This window comes from Ambystoma mexicanum, chromosome 1p, assembly GCF_040938575.1.
Source record: "Ambystoma mexicanum isolate Mex_15411 chromosome 1p, UKY_AmexF1_1, whole genome shotgun sequence".
In the NCBI taxonomy this organism is placed as follows: domain Eukaryota; kingdom Metazoa; phylum Chordata; class Amphibia; order Caudata; family Ambystomatidae; genus Ambystoma; species Ambystoma mexicanum.
The window spans coordinates 627,908,703-627,930,003 of record NC_090921.1 but is presented as its reverse complement, the minus strand read 5'-3'; the positions used below and the strand labels follow the sequence as shown (position 1 = coordinate 627,930,003).

General features: G+C 48.9%; 1 protein-coding gene across 3 annotated transcripts in view; it reads left to right on the top strand.

Annotated features, from left to right (window-relative positions):
* Positions 1 to 21,301, top strand: part of LOC138577331 (zinc finger protein 665-like) — a 193,229-nt gene that overhangs the window by 60,327 nt on the left and 111,601 nt on the right. For all 3 annotated transcript variants that reach the window (XM_069649619.1, XM_069649618.1, XM_069649621.1), the window contains one exon: positions 6,505 to 6,606. In XM_069649619.1, the coding sequence (XP_069505720.1) occupies positions 6,561 to 6,606 (46 nt within the window). In that variant the 5' untranslated portion in view covers positions 6,505 to 6,560. The remainder of the gene's footprint in view (positions 1 to 6,504; positions 6,607 to 21,301) is intronic.

The following is a 21,301-nucleotide window of genomic DNA, read 5'->3' as shown; positions in this document are numbered from 1 at the left end:
CACAGCTGTTGATGGATTTCAGTTATCTATCATCTGGCCCAGTGGCGCATTATACCGAAAAGGTCACGCTTCTGTGTCAGGACGGTCACCAAGAAGACATCACCTTCGATCTCATCGGTGCTCCTCAGTTCCAGATGATATTGGGGGATGCCTTGGCTGGAAACCCACAATCCTAAGATTGACTGGCATAAAAGAGTTCTGACTTTTCCCCAAGACTGTGTCAACACATGTTACAGCAAAGGACTCTCAGAGAAAAATCACACCAATCCAAGATCAAAGAAAGAAATCGTTCTAGGTCTCACCAGTTCGTTACCCCTTGAATACCTGGATTACCAAGACGTTTTTCAAAAAGAGCAAGCAAACCCCTTGCCTCTGCACAGAACGTACGACTGCCAAATTGACCTCGTACCCGGAGCCCAAATTCCCTACAGCCGGATCTACGCCCTAACGGAACAGGTAAACCAGCATTTTAAAAGTTACCTTGATCAGTATTTGGCCAATGGCTTTATCCGCCCGTCCAAATCCCTGCCTCCTCGTCCCATTTTTTTGTGACTAAAAAGGAGGGATACTTGAGGACTTGCATTGACTACAGAGCCCTCAATCAGATCACGGTAAAAACCGGTACCCGTTGCCACTTATTCCTGAACTTTTGGATCAAGTAAAACATGCGCAGATTTATACCAAATTGGATTAACGGGGGGCCTACCATCTAGTAAGAGTTCAAAAGGGGGACGAATTGAAGCTGGCCTTTCACACTAAATATGGCCTTTATGAATAGCAGGTTATGCCGTTTGGGCTATGTAACGACCCCCGCAGCATTCCAATACTTTATGAACAACGTGCTCCGTGAGCTATTGGACGTATGCGCACTTGTTTATATTGATGACATCCTCATCTACTCAACCATCAAGGAGGATCATGTCAGGCATATCTGGACAGTTTTGGAAAGGCTTCGGCAACATCGGTTATATGCCAAACTGGAGAAAAGCTCCTTTCATGTAACAGAGGTTGAATTCCTCGGCTTTATACTCACACCGCGGGTTGTGCACATGGACACACGCAAAGTAGATACCATCCTCCATTGGCCTTCTCCAACTTCCACGAAAGGAGTGCAGAGTGTGCTCGGGTTCGCCAAATTTTATCGTCAGTTAATTCCAGGATTCTCTCAGATCGTCCATCCCATCACATCCCTACTAGGAAAGAACAAGCGACTCCAGTGGTCCACAGAAGCAGAGGAAGCCTTGCAAACACTAAAACAAGCGTTTACAATGGCACCCATTCTACGACATCCCCGACCCGAGTTGCCATACGTGGTCGAAACTGATGCTTCCAATGTAGCAATGGGGGTGGTTTTATCACAACGAGATCCCGAAACAGGACAATTGCATCCCGTGGCATTCTGGTCGCGAAAATTCTCCGCTCCCGAAATGAACTACGCAATCACGGATAAGAAACTGTTAGCAATAAAAGCAGCATTCAAGGCATGGAGACATTACCTTCTGGGAGCTAGACATACGATCACCGTCCTCACAGACCATCGTAACCTACAATACCTAAAGACAGCAAAAGCACAATCATCACGCCAACTCCCCTGGGCTCTCTTCTTTACCGAGTACGACTTTGTCATTACCTACAGACCCGGAGTACGCAATGGAAAAGCAGACGCCCTGTCACGCATGAGCCATCATTCCTGAAGGAAGAATCTTAAGCGCAATAGCAGCCATTATCTCTTTGGATGACTTAAGAACTGATTTGCAACATTTGATGGATTAATCAGAACAACAGAAATGGCTGTCAAAAGGAGACCAATACACTATCGTGGACAATCTACCACACTTTCAAGGGAGACTGTTTGTCCCGGATAAAACTATACAAAACCAGATAATAACAAATTATCACGATTCTTTAGTTGAAGGGCATGTAGGTATAGCGAAGACTCAAGCTAAAATAAAAATAAAAACTACTGGTGGCCAACTTGGCAAAAAGATATCACCCATTCATCGCAACCTGTGGTGTCTGCGCACAGCATAAGTCACAAAAACAAAGTCCTACAGGTCTCCTACGTCTTTTGATGGTTCCCCCGGCACCTTGACATACATTGTCAATGGATTTCATTACAGACCTTCCTCCTTGTGGTGGATACAACACTATCCTGGTTATTGTGGATCTGTTCTCTAAAATGGCCCACTTCATTCCCCTTAATGGGGTCCCATCGGCCTCCACTCTGGATGCTGTGTTTTTAGAAAAGACAGTCTGATTACACGGGTTCCCATCGACTTTGATATCAGACCGCAAGACCCAGTTTGTCTCAATATTCTGGAGAAGATGTTGCAAAATCGCCAAGATCGTCAACTGTCCACAAGTCATCATCCCCAAACCGATGGCCAGACCGAACGGACCAACCCAATTTTGGAGCAATAATTTCAGTGTATGTTACAGCAAACCGAGGATACCTGGAAGGACATACTTTGGTTGGCCAAATATGCCTACAACAATTCCATTCACACCAGTACAGGACAAACTCCATTGTACACAGTGCACGGCCGACACCCGCATACATCTGTCTTTGACTCACCCGAAGCATTGGAAATGCCAGCAATAACGACCTTACACAAAACCATCATTCGGGTTCTCAAGGAGGCAGCAGAGCATTTGACCAGAGCCAAAGAAAGACAGAAGCAGTTTGCAGACCAACACCACAGCGAAGCTCCAACCTATGAGGTCGGGAACAAGGTTTGGTTGGCATTCAAAAACATTCCTCTGAAAGGACCACAAGCCTTCCGTGCCAGGGACCTGGGACCCTACTCTATCAAAGCCGTGATCAACCCGCTGCCATGAAGTTGGAATTACCATCTCATATGCAAATCCACCCGGTATTTCACGTCTCACTCCTGAAACCAATGAAATCAGGTACGTAGATCCATACTCCACCAGAACCTGAAATCGTGGAAGGGGAATTGGAATATGAATTCAAGGCTATTCTGGACTCCAAAATAGTCTGGGGCAAGTTGTACTATCTCATAGATTGGAAAGGTTATGGGCCTCAAGACCATACCTGGGAACCCAGCGAACATGTCCACGCGACACGACTGATTAGACAATTTCACCAAACCAGGATCGGTAGCATTGTTATGGATGGTGTGCTACTGAGGACTGAGACCTGATCAAATCCGGTGCCTTGCTCGCCTGAAAGTGAAGTCTTGTCAAACTGAGAGGAGGAGGTGCGGCCACAACCGAGGAGTGGCGTGGCACCACGCAGGCTGCAGGCCTGAGGGTGGCCGAGGCAGTCAGAGGGCCGTGGGAGAGTGGCCCATGCTGCAGCCTTGGTTGCTTCAAGCCACAGGAGGCCACAGGATAACAGCCTCTGTCTACTCTATCTTCATCAGGCTTTCCCCAGATTTCATTTATAGACCCCTCCACAGTTTCTGGGTTCTTCTTCCTTTTCTCAGCATTCCATTTCCTCTTATGGTCAGGCTTTGGATTTGAATGGTGGCTCCCTTTCTATTGCCACTCGTTTTTTCATGTATTACAAGTAGAAGGAACATGTCTGCTTCTTCAAACCTGGGTCCTTGTCAAGCAGACAATATTTGTACCCTCCTGCCAAGATCCTCTCCTTCAACTCAGGACTGTCTTGCAGAACCCAGTCCTCCAGCCTTCTGCCTTTTTACAAGTCCCATACCATGACATCTGTGCCATCTTGTAATTCCTGTTTGGGGGTGGGGGTTGTGGTTGCATGGCTCTCTGTATTTACAGGCCTAATGTGTGCAGCGTTCCTGCGCCAGGCTGCTCCATCCATGAGCACCAAGGAATGTGTCCCCTCTGCTGGCATGCGGGTAGATGAGCTTTACTAACCCTTCTCGGTTCAAGGGTTAGTTCTGCTCTGAAAACAAACTCATTGTAACGCTCACCTGATTCCCGTAGAGGCGCCGGTCTTGACTGGGCGTATACCGTATCTTCAAAGGTGATGTGTAACACACGGCTGGCTCTTTGGGCTGGACCTCTGTGCACTGTATGTCTGACTCGAAGGGTAAGATGTCTGCAGATAGAAAATATGGGATTAAGGAACTGGGTTATTGAATGTCTCTCTCTTCTTCCCTTTCTCTTCTCCTGTAGAACCCCAAAGGTTAACGCTCTCACCTTAGGTAAGTGAACGCCGTGCTCTCCATCTGCCTCGGGGCAGGGTGCTGTAACCAGTTTCTTCACTGGATAAGGGGAGCAGGCCTCTTGACTTCAGAGGACTGCTGTCCGTCGTTTACTGCACGAACTGTAAGTTTCAAGTAATTCTAATGTCTTTAAAGTCTTTAGTAATGATGTTTCTTGTTTTGCAGGGTTCCGGCGATGGCGGATGACGGGCTGAAGTGAGTTGAAGATGGAGCCCGTGTGATGAATAGAAGCGCCTGGAAGCACTTAAGTAAGCGCTTGCTGCCTGCTTCACGATGCGCTCTAACTGTCTTTTTATTTTGCAGGTACAAGTTCGGAGCGGCTGCAGGGTGCCGGAATACCCACTGGGTTAGATGTGGAAAGGAGTAATGGCATGTGAGTATTAAAGTTCCCCAATGTCTTTAAACGCACCTTGTTTTGTCTTTCAGATGCGGGATGCAGCGCCAAAGGCCTCCGGAGCGTGCGAAGAGTTGGTAAGCTTTTGTCTTTCAGATGCCGGAATGCAGTGTGAAGACCTCCGGAGCGCACGAAGAGTAGGTAAGCCTTTGTCTTTCAGATGCCGGAATGCAGCGCGAGGCGTTGGTGACAGCCGATGGACCAGGTAAGTGAAGAGCTGTCACTGAAGACCGTAATGCTAACCTGTTCTTTCTTGTCTTTATAGGTGTTGCTGAAGACTGGATTCAGGATGGTAAGCCTTTTTCCTTAGGCCCAGGATCAGATGCAGAAGACACGATGAGCGTTCTGCTGCAGAGGATGCAGAATAACGCAAAGCAAGATTCATCCATCGGGTGTGGTTTAAATAGCCTCCTGTAGTGCTTAGGTGTCTCCTTCCACAGCCACGCCTAGGTAAGAAAAGAGTTCCTGCTTTCCAGAAGAGTTCCAGTGTTCTGAATCTAGGGAGTGGCTCCTGCCCCACCCAACAGGAAAAGTAGTTCCAAACAGAAGAGGATCAGAGGCTCAACTGGCAGGCAAGTAAGCAGCATGGTCTGCTGCAGGTAAGTCCACCCAAGCATTATGAGCCCGGCGCTTCCAGCGCTGGGACTGGGCATATTTATGAGCCTGGTGCCACTGGCGCCAGGACTGGGTCCAAAAGGTCCCAATTGGGACTGGTTGGCACTCGGAACCTGGGTTATGGATCTGCTTCCAAGGGAGTTGGGAAAACCCTGACCTTTTGGAAGCAGAGATCATGACACTCATCTTGGGATAGGGGCTCCTGCGATTTTCGGCCCTCTTGTGACACTTGTAGGTTCCAGCATCACTGGAGAAAACATAGTACTGTGTCTCTGTGGGGCAGACATGCCCAGGGAATCCCGCTTCACCCACCCTCTTGGAGTCACATTGGGTAACAGCCAGACCATCGAAACCCCCTGTGGCTATCCCCCTCTTAATGAAGGAAGGGTAATGCTTCTAACTCACCACAGTCCATGCTGCCAGTAAGATCTAGCGAGGTGCCCTCTTATCATGTGGTACATTGTGGTTCTTGGGGGCTTCATCAATCCCCTGTTCTCTTTTGTGATGTTTGTGTCAGGGCCCTGAGATTCCTCTCTGTTGTATGTCTCTTGATCGATCTTGATTCCTCTTTGCTTGTGTTCGTAAAGTGAGCCGAGGATTTCCTGTTGGTCTACTGGACCCTGTATCAGGGGATAGCTGTTTTTGTATCCCTTTTACTAGTCCCATCTACAATTTGGAACAGACCTATGGACGCCCAACTGCTCTTGCACTTGGGCTTTACCCCTCTCTAAGGTAAAAAGGGATCATGGACAGGAACTTGTTGACTACAACCCTGAACCCAGCTCAAGGTAGCTTGCAGGCTAGCTTTCTCAGGTCGACAGTTACCCCCAAGGCCTTTTTGCAATGACAGATCTCTGAACTGCTCCTTGCTGGTTGTCCCTATTATTCCCACCTATCCTATCTTGATGTTACACTGACGCTTGCATCCCTGAGTGCCTGTTGTTTCTTCCTTCTTGCCTCACATCAGTGTCCACTGCAGGGGCACCGTGTTAAATTGTGTGTCTGCCGCTGCACTATAGTTAAACTTAGAGAAAGAATCAGTTGCACAAGTAACGAGAACAGTGGGTGCTGTGAAATGAGCTGTGGCATCTAGCCTAACACAAAGGAATGTTGACCCTACATTAAAACCATTAGCTTGGATTACAATATAACTTTAAACCTTTATTGTGATTGTTTAATAAGTAAGATCTTTAAGCACAGAAATAGGATATTTATCAGGTAGTTATTGTGCCAGTAAATGTTAAGGCCGTAGAATGTTAATTTCACATTGCATATTGACTTTCATTGCGTAATTATAAATCAAATATTTTGTATTTTCTGTTCATTGATCAGGTTTTATAACTGCAGAAGTGGAAAATCTATCCAAACCTCAAAGCCGTCTGACCTTCATGTTTAGCCTGGACATGCAGGATTCCAGTATGGAACACTCCATAGGTGAGCAATAGATTGGCGTGATGTTGCATCAGTGCTTCGTGCTGACAGCTGTATACTTTCTCATATCAACAGATTTGAATCCCTGGTGAGCCAAATCAGTCTTTTGTTCTTCTCCGGTCAATAGAATTGTCACCAATCACATGATAATGTTCTCTACAACACCATAAAGCATTGAAGCTTACACTGGTATCTAAATTAATACGTTACTAGGTGTGTATAACAAACGTACTCACATTGAGGTGTTTAATGGCTAGAGTTGAGATCTGATTGCTGTCTATACTTTATGAACATTTGGAAATAAATACAATAAGTACCACTTACTCTACCTGGGATATTGTCTGCCAGTCTAGTGCTCTCCTTTAAAAAAAAATACTTTTTATTGTTTACAACATAACCAAAATAACCACCACAGCATAACGAACACTTTGGCACTTTCTCGTGGATTCCGCACTGCATCATCTGTCCCTGGCGCGATTCCGTGGCCGTGCTCCTGTTCGGTGACCACCCATCCTGTCCCGACCAGTCTCCGGTCCATGTCCTCCTTCGGAGTCAGTGTGCTCTTTGCAGTTCTCCAATAGATGCTGTTCCTCTCCTCTGGGTTCGTCTGTGCTGCTCTCTCCCCTTTGTCCAAATAAGTCCTGCAGCAGGGTATTCCATGCAAGTATCTTTACTGCTGTTTTCGCTAACGACCACCTCTTGAGATCTGCCCACCCACCATGAGTCTATGCTCGGTCCTGAGCTGGAGTTCCATGCCATTGCTTTGCGTCTCTTTGCCAAAATGCACACTAGATCCTTCATCTTTGCCTGTCTCCCCTTGGGAAGAGACCCAGTAAGTAAGACACCAGAGACCATGCTTGCATGTGGATTCCGCCCCTCCACTCTTTCCTTGATTCCCTCTGAAAAGGTCTTTATCACTGGGCAGGTCCAAAACATTTGCTGCATGTCGGCATCCTCCGCAGTGCAACGTGGCCATCCCCGGGGCTCCCCCACCATCGCAGTCATTCTCTCAGGTGTGAGGTATGCTCTGTGCATGAGGTACAGCTGTGCTTGCTTAAATCTTGCATTCCTGGACACTTTCTTAGGATATCTCAAAACTCTGGACCATTCTTGGTCATTGAAGGGCCTCTGGAGCTCCTTTTCCCAGCATTCTCTCCTTTGCAGTTCTCGCTCATTATTAGATTCCAGTAGCCATTGATACAATCTAGAAACCGTGTATCCCTCTTCTGATATATTGTACCACACCTCCAGCACCCTACCCCCACCCTCCCGGGTCCTCCCTGTCTGGGAATTTCAGCCACCTTTTCTTGATTGACTGAACCATGCTGCTGTGTAGTATGAATTGTCTGCTGTGTATGTCATGCTCTGCCATCAGCTGTTGGAATTGTCCTTCCTCTCTCAAATCTATCTGAGCTATGCCTTTGGCTTCCCATTGGAATCTGTATATTGCGAGGGTTCCCATGTCCGCTCCTACGAAACCTGCAAGGGGATCTGCACGGAGTAGGGGTTCTGTGTTCCCTGGAGTTTCCAAGGTTTGTTCCACTGGATCAGGCCCAATTTGACCATATTGGGTAGGGACCTGGTCAGGGGCTTGTCGATCCACAACAGTTCCCTCAGGTAGTATTGCTTCAGCGCCGGCTGGAAGAGAAGTGAGTCTATCGATGTCTCATCCCGTAGCCATCTGACCACGAATTGTAGTTGCCCTGCAAGGTAGTATCTTTCAAAGTTCAGTACTCTGATGCCCCCAGCTTCATAGTCTCTTTGCAGGGTGATCAGCACGATCCTGTTCCTCCCTCCACCCCACAGGAATTCTTGTGTCATTGTGTGCAATTGTGTAAACAAGGCCTTGGGTATAACGTGTGGGATGTTTGTGAAGTAGTATAGCATACGTGGCAATTCAATCATCTTCCACAGAGCCGCCCTCCCCATCATTCCCAGCGGAAGTGTCTTCCAGAAGGTCATAGCCTTCTGTGTTTTATCGAGGGCTACATGTGTATTGAGCTTGTGTGTGTCCCTGGTATTGTGATGCACTTCCATCCCTAAATAGCTGAAAGAGCACGGTGTCCACGTGAGTCCTAGGTCTGGCAATTGGTTCGGCGGGACCCATCTGAGATCTGCCAGGGGAAATAGTGAGGACTTGTCTTTGTTAATAGCTATCCCTGACAGCCTGGTGTATGCATCTATTTCTTCCAGTAGGCATGACAGGTGCCCCTGTGGGTTCCCCACAAAAAAGAGCATGTCCTCTGCATATAACGAGGTTTGATGTATGACCCCATCAATGTCTATCCCAGTGTCCCCATATTCAGCCCTAAAGAAGGCCGTCGGCGGTTCTAGGGCCTGTATATACAGCATCGGTGACAGCGGGCATCCCTGCTTTGTACCTCTATAGATCCTCCAAGCCTCTGAGATATGTCTCCCAGTCTTCACTCTCGCTCTGGGGTTTTTATGTAGCAGCCTGATCCAACGGAGGAACCCCTCCACCATCCCGAAGTGGACAAGCACACTCAACAACCACGCCCAGTTCACAGTCGAAGGCTTTAACAGCGTCTAATGACGCTATGGCACATTCACCCCGTCTCTGGGTCGTCTGATCTACCACATGGTGGAGTTCACAGATTCCACGCCGTGTTCCTTCCTGGGACATAGCCTGTTTAGTCTGGGTGGATTAGCGCGGGTATCACCTGTTTAAGTCGGTTGGCGAGCACCAGCGTGAGGATTTTGGAGTCTTGATTAATCGGGGAGATCGGCCTATAAGAGGCGCAGTCTAGCGGTGACTTCCCCGCTTTCAGAATGGGTACAATAATTGACTCTGACATGCTGTCTGGTAACTGCCCCTTCTCGAACGCCTCTTGATATGTTTCCAACAGTCTCAATGCTAAGGTACCCTTATATTCCTTATAAAACTCACCTGGGAGCCCGTCAGGTCCCGGGCCTTTACCAGATGGAAGCCCAGTAATTACAGTCTCTATCTCTTCAACCGTGAGGGGAGCCTCAAGTATCTGGACCTGCTCTTCCGCTAGTTTTGGTACTCTATATGTCGCCCGCCTCTAGCGCTGGGTTGGGAGCATACAATATGTCATAAATTCATGAGAATATTTGGTTGATTCCGTCTTGAGTCCTAACCCCACCTACCCCCCGCTTCATCTCTTATCACATTAATGGAATCTTTCCTGTTCTCCTGATTGTTGAGCCAGGCGAGAAGCCTGCTAGGCTTGTCCCCCTCCGCATGTAGCCACTGTGTATACTTCCCATAAACGAGTCTCCCCAATCTCTCCCAGATTGCAACACACTTCAGTCTCAACCTCGTTAGGTCCTCAGTTTCCTCCCCAGTTACCCCGGCTTGGCGTTCAGCTACCTCTAACTCCCTCTCTACCTCCCCAAGGTCCGCCAGGGCGCTCCCTCGCAGTCCCCCTGTGTTCCCTATCGCTGACCCCCCTTGCCACCACTTTGAAGGCCTCCCAGATTACTTTGTTACTCTCTACGCTCCCCACATTACTTTCAAAGTAGTCATCCTTCGATGCTTATGTGTTACTGGAACTCCTCATCCTTCAATGCCTCCTCCCTCAACTCCCACGTTGGTATTGAGGCCCTGCTATGAGTATGTGCCCATATCGCCAGTAGTGGTGCATGGTCTGACAGAGTTCGTGCTTTCATTTTTATCCCTGTTAATTCCCATAGTGATTCGGTGCCCGTAAACAAATAGTCTATGCATGTGAGTGTCCTGTGGGGGGTGCTATAGTGTGTGTACCCTCTCCATTGTCCGTGTACCTTTCTCCAGACGTCCACCAGGTGCAGTTTGTTCAGGATCATTTGTAGAGCCTTTGCTGGCGGTGCCGGTTTCCTGTACTTGTCATCAGATCTGTCCAGGAGTGGGTTTAGGGTACAGTTGAAGTTGCCTGCCCAGATGAACGTCGCCTCACCTGTATGGAGCCAACTTAGGTGTGACTTTCCTGAAGAACTCTGTTGCATCATGGTTCGGAGTGTATGTGTTTATTAAGTATATCTCCTTGTTTTCCAGCATCCCATGCACTATCACCAGTCTGCCTTCCTGGTTACTTTCATGCTTCATCATTTGAAATGGGACCCCTGGGGTGACCCATATCAGCACCCCCCTGGCGTAGTTAGAGTGTGTCGAGCTGTACATTTGGCCCCCCCACTTATTGGACACTTTAATCTGCTTTTCAGACGTTAAATGAGTCTCTTATAGTAGAGCTATTTTGATCTTCATCTTGTTCAGCCAGGCGTGTACTCTGAGTCTCTTGACATATGCATTGAGTCCTCTGACATTCCAGGTTACAATGTTTAATTCGCCTCGACCCATTTTTGTAGTATGCTATGTGCGCCTGCCTCACCCATGTTCGCCTGGGAACCCGCCAGCCTTAAATTTCCCTGGACTGGCTTAATTAGCTCCTCATCAGTGCCATCGCCACTCGCGCCATGCCTTGTTCTTCTCTGTATGCTGCTTCCTCCACTGTCCATGCCTATCGCCATCCAACCAAACAACTGAATAACTACAACTATTAAACAAACACCCAGCCTCCCTCCCCCTGCTCGGGCCCCGCTGCTTCTCTTGCACCGCCCACCAAGGTGGGACCGGCCCGTCGCAGCGTGATGCCTTAAAACTGACATTCAAACTAAGTGAATTCTTAGGGGTATTGTGTCCTGTCGTCCTTTGCGGCAGAACCAAAGCTCATCGCTCCAGTCTTGGTTTCATCTGGCTTTCTTCATGTCTGTTATTGAACCGTTCTTCTCCCTCTCGGGGTACTCCGTATCCTTCTCAGGGCTAGTTGTCGGCATTATTGGCCTTCCTGGGTCTCTGCTGTGGAATACCCTTCTGGTCCATCCAGGCATGGGCCTCCTCCGTTGTGTCTAAGAAGGATGCTCTGCCTTCGTGTATCACCTTCAATTTAGCCGGGTATAAGAGCATTTACTGTTGGTGTGGACAAAGCACGCCCTTTGCCTCTGTACCATGACAGTGTAGTCTGGGTAAATGGTTATTCTAGAGGAGTTCCTGGTAATCACCCCCCCCCCTTCTCTCGAAAATGTCAATATCTTCTGTCGATCTTTGAAATTCATGATCCTAGCGATCATTGATCGTGGGGGGGGCTCCCGGTTGAGGTTCCCTGGCTGGGACTGTGTGTGCTCTCTCTACCGTGAAGCCTTGGGACAAGACTCCATCCCCAATCTCTTGTAACAGCAAAGTTTCCACTTAGTTCGTGGGATCTCTGCCCTCCTCTCCCTCCGGCAGTCCAACAGTCCGGATGATGATCTTTCTGGCCCTCCCTTCTGCATCTTCCGCTCTATGTTCCAGAATTTACACTCGTTGTAATACATCTGACATTTGGGTCCAAGCGGCGGCAATGTCAGTGGCATTCTGCTGTACCTGCTGTTCCGCTGCACTCACTCTGTCTGTCAGGTTCCATACATCTTGCCGGATGAGGCCCATATCCACCATGACCATGTCTAGCTTGTTTTCAGGAGATGCCTTCAGGGCCGCTATAGCTCCCAGTATTGGGCCCTTGCTTTTGCCTCCCAACTGCTATGCCGAGCTCGATGATGCCATATTTGCGTCTGGTGGGTCGGCTCGGCTCTTGTCCATCTTCTTGGTAAAGGAGTCAATGCTTATTTGTTTGCCCCTTCCTCCTTTTGAAAGACTTGGCATTCTTCCCTTGGAAGCTGGAAGTGTTGTCTTCTCCCGCTGTTCTCTGGAAGGCGGCGCTGTGAGCACTGCTACTGTGAGCATGTAGGTGAATCCCTGCATCCGGATGTCGTCATCCCCTTTCCGCTAGGGTACAATGGTCCTCCTATACACTTCCACTTTGGTGCCTCGCCCCGTGCACACAGTTCTTGTCCAGGCGAGGTGCTGGCCCTCCTCTTGTACCTGGCACCCTTCAGTGCTTGTGCGCCGCAGCAATGCTTAGATTGTGTCCTCTCCCTATATTGGCTTGTTGTGAGCTTATGTGGGATGCGAAAGATAGCCAGACGATGGGTAGCTTAGTCCTTTGAGCTGGGCGGACCCCCAGTGTCTCTGTCTCTGTGAGTGCAAGTTGTATTGCCTGGTGTGCTGTCTATGTTCTCCCTGTTAGTACTATGTGGTCTCTTGGTGTGGTGCCAACCAATCAGTGGCCAGCTTACAAAATGAAACATTCTCTTGGTGCTCACAAGAGACATGCATCATTGGTTTTAATATGAGCATGTGAAGGAAGACATTTTCAGAGGCAAAATTGTGTCTTTCCTCTGCAAAAAAAGCAATTGAAAATAGGAACATTAATTATATCAACATTTACATTACATTTAACATTTAATCATTTCAAATCTTATATTTATTTAGGAGTTACATTTCATGAATCCCTTGCGGCTTAAGAGCATCTGTACAAAATGGCCCATGTATTTGGAGGAATATTTTGTTTTCACTGATTATACAAATCTCAACCAGTTAGTCCCAATGTATAGATCGGACATTAGTGATTCACCATTTCAAGTTTATAACAAAAACAGGAAAATACATTGTACCGCCAACCAGTCCGGCTCCATTAGCGCCGGATCAAGGGTTGGGTGGTAATGGGTATTCCCCATTGGGTCCATTGGACTCAATGGGGCATCTCCGGCGCAGTTGGCGCACACTAATAGCCCTGCGCTAATTGCGCCCGAAAATGGGTGTTAAATTGGCGCATTACCCCCAGCTTAGAGTTGAGGGTAAATGCTGCCAGTTTCGCGATTGGGCGGAACCCTTAAAAGCAGCAGTAATATTGTTACCGCCGTATTTAAGGGCTACCACCCAACTCGTGATGAGACCCTCTGTCTCCCTCAATCTTCTCACAATTTCGTGTTACACAGATAACTGGGTTTGAAACGTATAGAAGATCGTATTGCTCTCAACCAGGTATCCTTGTGCTTCTCCATTTAAATTGTTCCTGAAGCATCGCTTTTTATAATATCTGTGGAAATTGACAAATTCCAGAGGGATTCCCTGGACTAATGTTGTCAAAAAGGAACAACAATGGCAATTAAAAGATTTGGGAAAGCTTGACAAATACAAAGTTGTCTTAGTTAAAGGGTTGCTGTTGTGGTACTAGCCTGATTCAAAATTAGAGATTAATCTGATAAACTGGCAAATTTGGCTTCCTAAGCTTAATTGAATTATCCTCGCTGATTGATAATATGTGCTTGTTTTAATTGTATTGAAATAAATGGTAACCTATTTAAATGGAGAAGGGACTCAATGGGAATAGCCATACTTTTCTTTGGTCCCGATTTTTGTTCACTGTTGTTTTTACTCCTTTTCTGACCTAAATATAAGGCAATTAAGAAAGAAAGTTTGATTTCAGTTGAAAAAAAATCACGGTTTTAGACACTCGACTGGATTTGTTGTTCTCATTTTCTGCTTCTTTACCATATTCTACCTCAGCCTTATCAACTGGTTTAAGACATAGGGCCTCATTACAAGTAGCGCAGTAAAAACAGGGTCATTACCAGCATGGCGGAACGAGCGGGTCCGTGCTCGTATGACACCGCTAATAGCGGGTGAGTACGAGTGCGCGAGCACGCGCGAGCCCTCATGCCGGTAATGGCCATAACGGCATGCCGCAAAAGGCCCTCCAACCCCCCGATAGTGCCATCACAGGACCCGCCGATACCGCCACCACCTAGGAGGAACCCATAAATATCGACCCGGTAATACCAACATGCTAATACCGGGCTCGCAATACCGGTCCCGGAAATAACTTCATTGTGTCGGAACGGGAAATGGGCTGGCGGCCATCTTTAAAAACACAATCCATTGCAATCCTCCAAAATCCCCAGTTGATTCCTGTAGAGCTCTGTGCCAATATTTAGAGAATGTCTAAGGCTACCCTGAAGACCACCCCCCGGCTGCGGAAACCGTGTTTCTCCGACGCTGAATTGAATATGTTAGCGGACACACTTGCTGCACATGCAGACCTCATGAAATCCCATGACATGAAGCGTGAGGTGCAGCAGAAGAAGAAGGACATCTGGTAGGAGGTAGCCCGCAAGGTGTCGGCTGTAGGAACCACCCCACGTAGTGTGAAGGACTGCAGGAAGAGGTGGGATGACCTCCGCTTGAGGGTCCGCAACATCATGGCAAGCAACAGGAGGCAGTCCATGGCCACAGGGTATCAGGTAATATTATCGCCGCTAAAAATATCGCCGTACATATGGTCGTTGGGAATGGCCATAGGCGATATTTTTGGTGGGGATAATTTATGGGGTAAATGGATGGGGGGATTTCAGGGGTGTCCTCCGCTCCCTTTTAAAATATATGGGGGTTGCGGGGGTGTCCCCCGCAGGTTCCATGGGCTAATATCGCCGCAAAAATATGGCGAAATTTTTGTATGGCAATATTTTTGCGCGCTATTATCACATGGAACCGGCCACAGGCGGGGGTTCCCACTCTCCTGCCAAAATGATGCCCTGGGAGGAGACCGCAAGCAGCTTCAGAGATCCAGAGTCCATCGAGGGATTCGGGGAGATGGAGATGGGTGCAGCATCATCCCCAGAAGGAGGTGAGTGACCCTGCAGATCCCTGTAGGGGAAACCATGACGTAGCACAAGTGATGTGGAAAAGAGTCTAGGCAAGGCAATGCATGTCCCAACACCCACATTAACATATCCAAGTCCAGATGGCAGGCCACACCCTGCAAGACAGAAATGCATGCTGAGTGCCAATCCCATAACCAACACAGCCAACACACCTGGCCCGTGCCCATGTGACACATCACACAAACCCAAAATCAACGCATGCCACCTGCCATGCAGTGAATGCCAAAATGCCCCCTCAGAATACCCTGTGTGACACACCTGTAAGACATGAATCCATGATTAAATGAATAATGAACAGCACCATTGTATGCTTCTTGCATGTAACACCATCACTGATGCCCTGCATCTCTTCTACCCCCCAGGCACCGATGAGGAAGATGCCAGGCAAGACAACACCGCAAGGGCATCCACGTCCCACCCAAAGAAAAGGGCTACCGCCCACCACCACCTCCGTGGCAGCCAAGCAGGCCACACCCACAGCCAGTGTGCTTGACCGAGCCAAGACACAGCCAACAACACCTGCTGCCGGTGTGCCTGAAACACTTGAGACCCAGCAGCCCACACCCACACCATATGAAGGGGAGTCCATACAAGCACCGGCCACCACTGAGGACGACATGGATGGCAATGTGGACCAGGAGGGAGTCACAGAAGTGACATGTCCACCCAGCCCAAGCCCTGTGTCCACCCCACTGCCCCATATTGAGGCCTCACCCACTTACAGGAGTGCTGATCCCTGCCTCCATGACTCGGACCTGAGCCCCTTCGAGGAGGACAGCACCCAAAATGCAGGCCCTGTGAGTCCACCACCAACTCCAGCTCCCACCAACACCCTTGAGTCACGTCTGTCGAGGGTGAAGGCCCGACAGGAGGACATGTTGGAGCTCCTGCGGCAGTACATTGCCAATGGAGAGGACACCAGGCGGGGAATCGCCACTGCCATTGCGGGGACCACAGCGGCCATTGCAGCAAGCACAGCCGCTGTGAATGTGTCAGCTGTGCTGATGAGGGACTGTCTGGGGGCAGTAACACAAGTACTTACTTCAATCCTGCTCCACATGCAGCGGCCACGCCTTAGAGCAGGCGTGGAACCTGCCAGCGACTCAGCCACCACACCTGCTTCCTCAGTCCCCATCCGGCCCTGAGCGCCATACCCGAAGGAGTGCACGGCACACCGAAATGCCGCCACTGGACAGCAAAAAGTCCCGCAAGTAGTGTAGGCGGACAATGGGAGTGGGACACATGGTTGCGGGGTGAAGGGGAGCATTTTGTGGAGTATATTGGGGGGGTTTGGAGTTTGTTGGATGGGTGTGGCAGTTCACTGGGGGTTGGGGGGGTGGTCACATTTTTGCTGTTTGAACTAATACACCCGTTGTGAGAAAAACATTCAATGACTGGACATTGTTCATTTCGTTTGTATCCATTTAATGTGTGACAGTGTTCAGTGGCCAAATCCCAACAATCCCTCTGTGCATGTCCACATGGACCCGGTGTGTCACTGCCACATGTCTATCATAGTCCCTGTGGTTCAGAAGTATTTGTGAATCAGTGCTTTGCATACTGCATGGCCATCCCGTGCATCACGTACTGGCAGGGGGGCTACTTCACCTCCGTCTCCATCCTCATCATCCTCACCCGGTGCATGCATGTCAATGTCAGGTGGCAGTGGTACATTTCTCCGGACACACATGTTGTGCAGCATGACACAGGCCATGGTGATCTTTGCCACCTTCTCAGGCCTATAAAGGAGTGCCCCACCAGACCTGCTTAGGCAGCGGAACCGCGCCTTCAACAGGCCAAAGGTCTGCTCATTCACAACACAGGTACGGGTGTGAACACGATTGTACTCCTCTTCATGGCTGTTCTGCGGGGTCCGCACAGGGGCAAGTAGCCACGGCCTCAAGGGATATCCTCCATCACCTACAAGCGAATACAAATAGGTGTGTGTCACTTTGAGCTGCCACCTTCAGGAAGCACAGTCATGGCCGCAGCTATTTGGTGTGGACATGCACATGTCCCTGTACATATGCAAGAAGATGCATACTATACTACTATGAGGTGTGGTAGTCTGGATGGCGGATATGTTTAGCCTCCCATTTATGCTGTGTATTATACACTGCGTGGTCACACTAGCCACATTGCCACAGTTGCAATCCTGTTCAGTCATGCATTGCTTGACATACCGATGGTGGCCTGGTTGGGCCTCTTACTTGTTCTCATCGATATGCATAATTGGTAAAATGTTTGCCAGTGATGTGTCATTTTGGGTTTGGGAGATTCAGGTCAGGAGTGTCTAGCTCTGCATGTATTCTCCAATCACCGTCAATTGCCACCCAGGTGGAGTATGCATCCCCCCACCTTTCCCACCCAGGTGGAGTATGAATCCCCCTACCTTTCCCACCCAGGAGGAGTATGCATCCCCCCACCTTTCCCACACTGGTGGAGTATGAATCCCCCTACCTTTCCCACCCAGGTGGAGTATGCATCCCTAAACATTTGGGCATGCCTGCCAGTGCATGGAAGCCCTCTTTGGTGTCGGCTATCTCCTGGGCAGTCTGTGGTAGGGATATGTGGGTGCTTGCGTGCTTCAGGAGGGCATCCAGCACTTGGTTCAGCATTCGTGAAAATAGTGGTTGTGAAATGCCATGCAGCTGCCCCACTGTGTGTTGATAGGTGCCTGTGGCCAGGAAGTGGAGCACAGACACCCCCTTTAGTAGCAGGGGGATGGCAGTGCGTATTTATATGAGGCTGGCAATGTCGTTGTGTATCATGTCCACTATGGTGGTGATGGTATCCCGGTCCAACCGGTACAGGGTGTGGATCTGCTCAGGGGTTAGGTTGAATGGCCTGGGTCTGATGTGAGGGATTGGTGGCTGCCTACGAGGCACTGGTGGCTGCACTGGTGGTAATTGCTGGCCCTGTCTCGCCCTCCTTCTCCTCCTGCGTCTCCTCTGTGCTGCCTGTTGTTGTGCTCTAGTTGTTGTTGGAGTTGCTGTTGTTGCTGTAGTTGTAGCAGTATAGGCATGTCCTCCAGCGCCATGATTGCAACGGCTAGTGGTAGCATTTTGGTGTCGGAAGAGGTGTGGTATGTGGGTGTACTCATTTTATACTGGCCCAGCCTCCATTGACTCCACCTGTGATGATTGTGTGCACCTGTGGCAGTTGGCTTGATTGCTGATTGCTGTTTGCGGGTGGTCCTCGATACCTGTATGGCCGGCATCGTGCAGCCCCTGATTACCGCCTTCAGGATTTATTTATTGATTAATTGATATTTTATTTCTATCGCGCACGTACACAAGTGTTTCAGAGCGCGACAAGGCAAGGGAGGGGAGCAGGGGAGAACAAAACAGCGATCTTACTAGGCCCAGTGACATTGAGAACGCGCAAGTGCATGGGAGAGGGGGGAGGGGAAAAGTGCATGGAAGGGGGGAGAGATGGAAAGTGCGAAGCAGAGGAGAAACAGATAAATAACAATAAATAAATAAATAATAAAAGCAACAAACCGTGGTAATGCAGCCAGCAATTTGCAAGTGCTAGGTTTAAGGCAGCAGACAGGGTAGGTCTGATAAGTGCAGGAAGAAAAAGGGGGGGCTGTATGGGTACAGATACAGACCCCAGTGCAAGGGGTGGCCCAGAGGCAGTGCGGGAGGGTGGCAGGATGAGCAGGAACCTGGGCCCAAAAGACAGAGGGGGGCCAGGTGCACAGTGCCAAGAGAGAACAGATCAGCAGTGGAGAGGGGGAGCGAAGGCAGAAGAAAAGAGGAAAGTCTTGTGGTGCTTCCGGAACCAGAGATGGTTCTGCTCAAGCTTTAGAGTGGCAGGGAGGCTGTTCCAGAGAGAGGCCCCAGCCGAAGACAGAGATCTACCCCCAGCTCGTTTCTTAGAAAAACGACTGACCCTGAGTGAGTTGGAGGTAGAGGAGCGAAGAGCTCGAGAGGGAAGGTATTTGCGGAGGGATAGCTGAAGGTATTTTGTACCCAGGCCCCAGAAAGCCTTGTGGACAATGCAGAGGGTTTTGAATTTAATCCTTGCATCCACTGGGAGCCAGTGGAGAGATTTCAGAGCTGGAGAGATACGATCCCAGGGCTTGAGGCCAAGGACAAGTCTCGCAGTCCTGTTCTGGATTAGTTGCAGAGGGCATAGAGTAGAGGCAGGTAGATTTAGATAGAGGCTGTTACAATAGTCCAAGCTAGTGAGAACCAGAGCTTGAGATACCATGAGCTTCTGGGGGGAAGGAGAGGAAAGGCAGAGTACCTCTGAGGAGGTGCAGTCGGAAATTTGATTTTTTAGAGACCTCAGAGATGTGGGCGGAGAAGGAAAGGGTGGAGTCAAAGATGAGCCTGAGGTTCTTAGCCTCGCAGGTGGGGGTAGGAGGAGGGCCAAGGGAGGCCGGTCAGAGAGTGAGGGGAAAGGATGGTGAAGGTGTGCCGATGAGGAGGATCTCCGTCTTGCTGGCATTCAGACAAAGATCATTGGCAGCACACCAATCTTGAATGGCAGTTAGGCAATCAGAGATGAGAGAGGGAGAGGAGGTGGCAGAGGGCAGCCTGAAAATGAGTTGAGTGTCGTCAGCCGGTATTTGCATGTCTGCGTGGGTTGTAATGTCCTCCCGTTACCGGCATGCCGGTATTTGCTCCCCAAAGGGGCGCGTTTACGTGCCCATGCCGGTATGAGGGGGCATGGTACAGGCGGTGCCGGTATTGGCGAGTTGTCGGGTCGGAATGCCCTGGACCCGTTAACGATGCCGCTATTACCATTCCGCCTTCATTTTTCCATTACCTGCATTCTCGTAATGAGGCACATACACTGTCATTTAAGTCTAGTCTAGTAAACAATGTTCCTTGAACATACCACACTACAAAGAATTTTGTAATCATATAAATATTTATATGTGATAAGTAAACAAATGGTCATTTTTAACATTTCTATTAATTGCATTATTTTGTTTTAAAATTTTTATTAGCATGGAATTATTTGTATTTTATCGCTTGTATTGTGGCTTTTTTGGGAAATCTATTTTCTTGAAATAAAGATTTGTGACTTTCTTACTAATATTAATTTGTAATAGCTTCCAGTGTATAAGAAGTCATAATAGGAATGTTACAATTTTCTTTCTGAGCAAGGCACATTATCAAAACCTAGAATAAGCATGTAGATTATTTCCTATTGTATGCTTATAAAATATCCCTGTGGTAGAGGGGAAAACATTTTATTTATTTATGTATTCATTGTGCATTTGGTAGGTGCTTATGCAACAAGTAAACTGTGTTTCAAAGCATCCACATGGCAACAGGGAGGAAACAATGGGATTGAAAAACAATATATACACAGGAAGATAAAGAAAAACCTAATAGGCCTTGTGAGTATTCAGAACGTGCAAGCGCAGAGAGATTAGGGGAGGACGGAGTGGGGCAGTTAGTGGTGGCATGCGTGTGCTCATAGGTGAGCAGCAGATGTAAGTGCCAAGTATAGCAAAGTGCTAGGAAAGCGTAGAGCTGAAATAGTGGATAAGTGCAGGCCTAAAGTGAGGTAGCACAGTGGGTGCCGGGCAAGTGCTGTGTGTGGGCAGAAGCTGGGGCGATTGGGTGTGGGAGGCCAGGGCCCCTAGGATACATAAGGACCCTGGTCACCAATCGTAGCGACTGTGAGGTAGCAGAGGATGGAAAAAGGGAAGGAGGAAGAGAAAAGGAAAGTCTTGAGGAGCTTCCGGAATTTGAGGAGATCCGGCTCAAGACCAAAAGGAAGGGGGAGGCTGTTCCACAAGCAAAGCGAGAGATTGGCCTTCAGCCATCTGTTTATAAAACGCTTCACACACAGAGAGGTGGTGCCAGAGGAACGTAGAGGTCTAGAGGGAGACTATTTAGTGATAGCAAGTTGCAGATAGCGTGGTCCTCGGCCCCAGACAGCCTTGTGGATGATGCAGAGGGATTTTAATTTAATCCGTGCAGCAACCAGGAGGCAGTGCAGAGTTTTTAGAGATGCCGTCCCTGGGTTTGTGGCCACGGATAAGGCTTGCTGCCCTATTCTGGATTAGTTGGATGGGTCGTGGAGAGGTAGAGGGTAGGTTCAAGCGTAGACTGTTGCAGTAGTCAAGCCTAGAGAGAACCAGAGCTCTGGTAACATCGAGCTTCTGGGG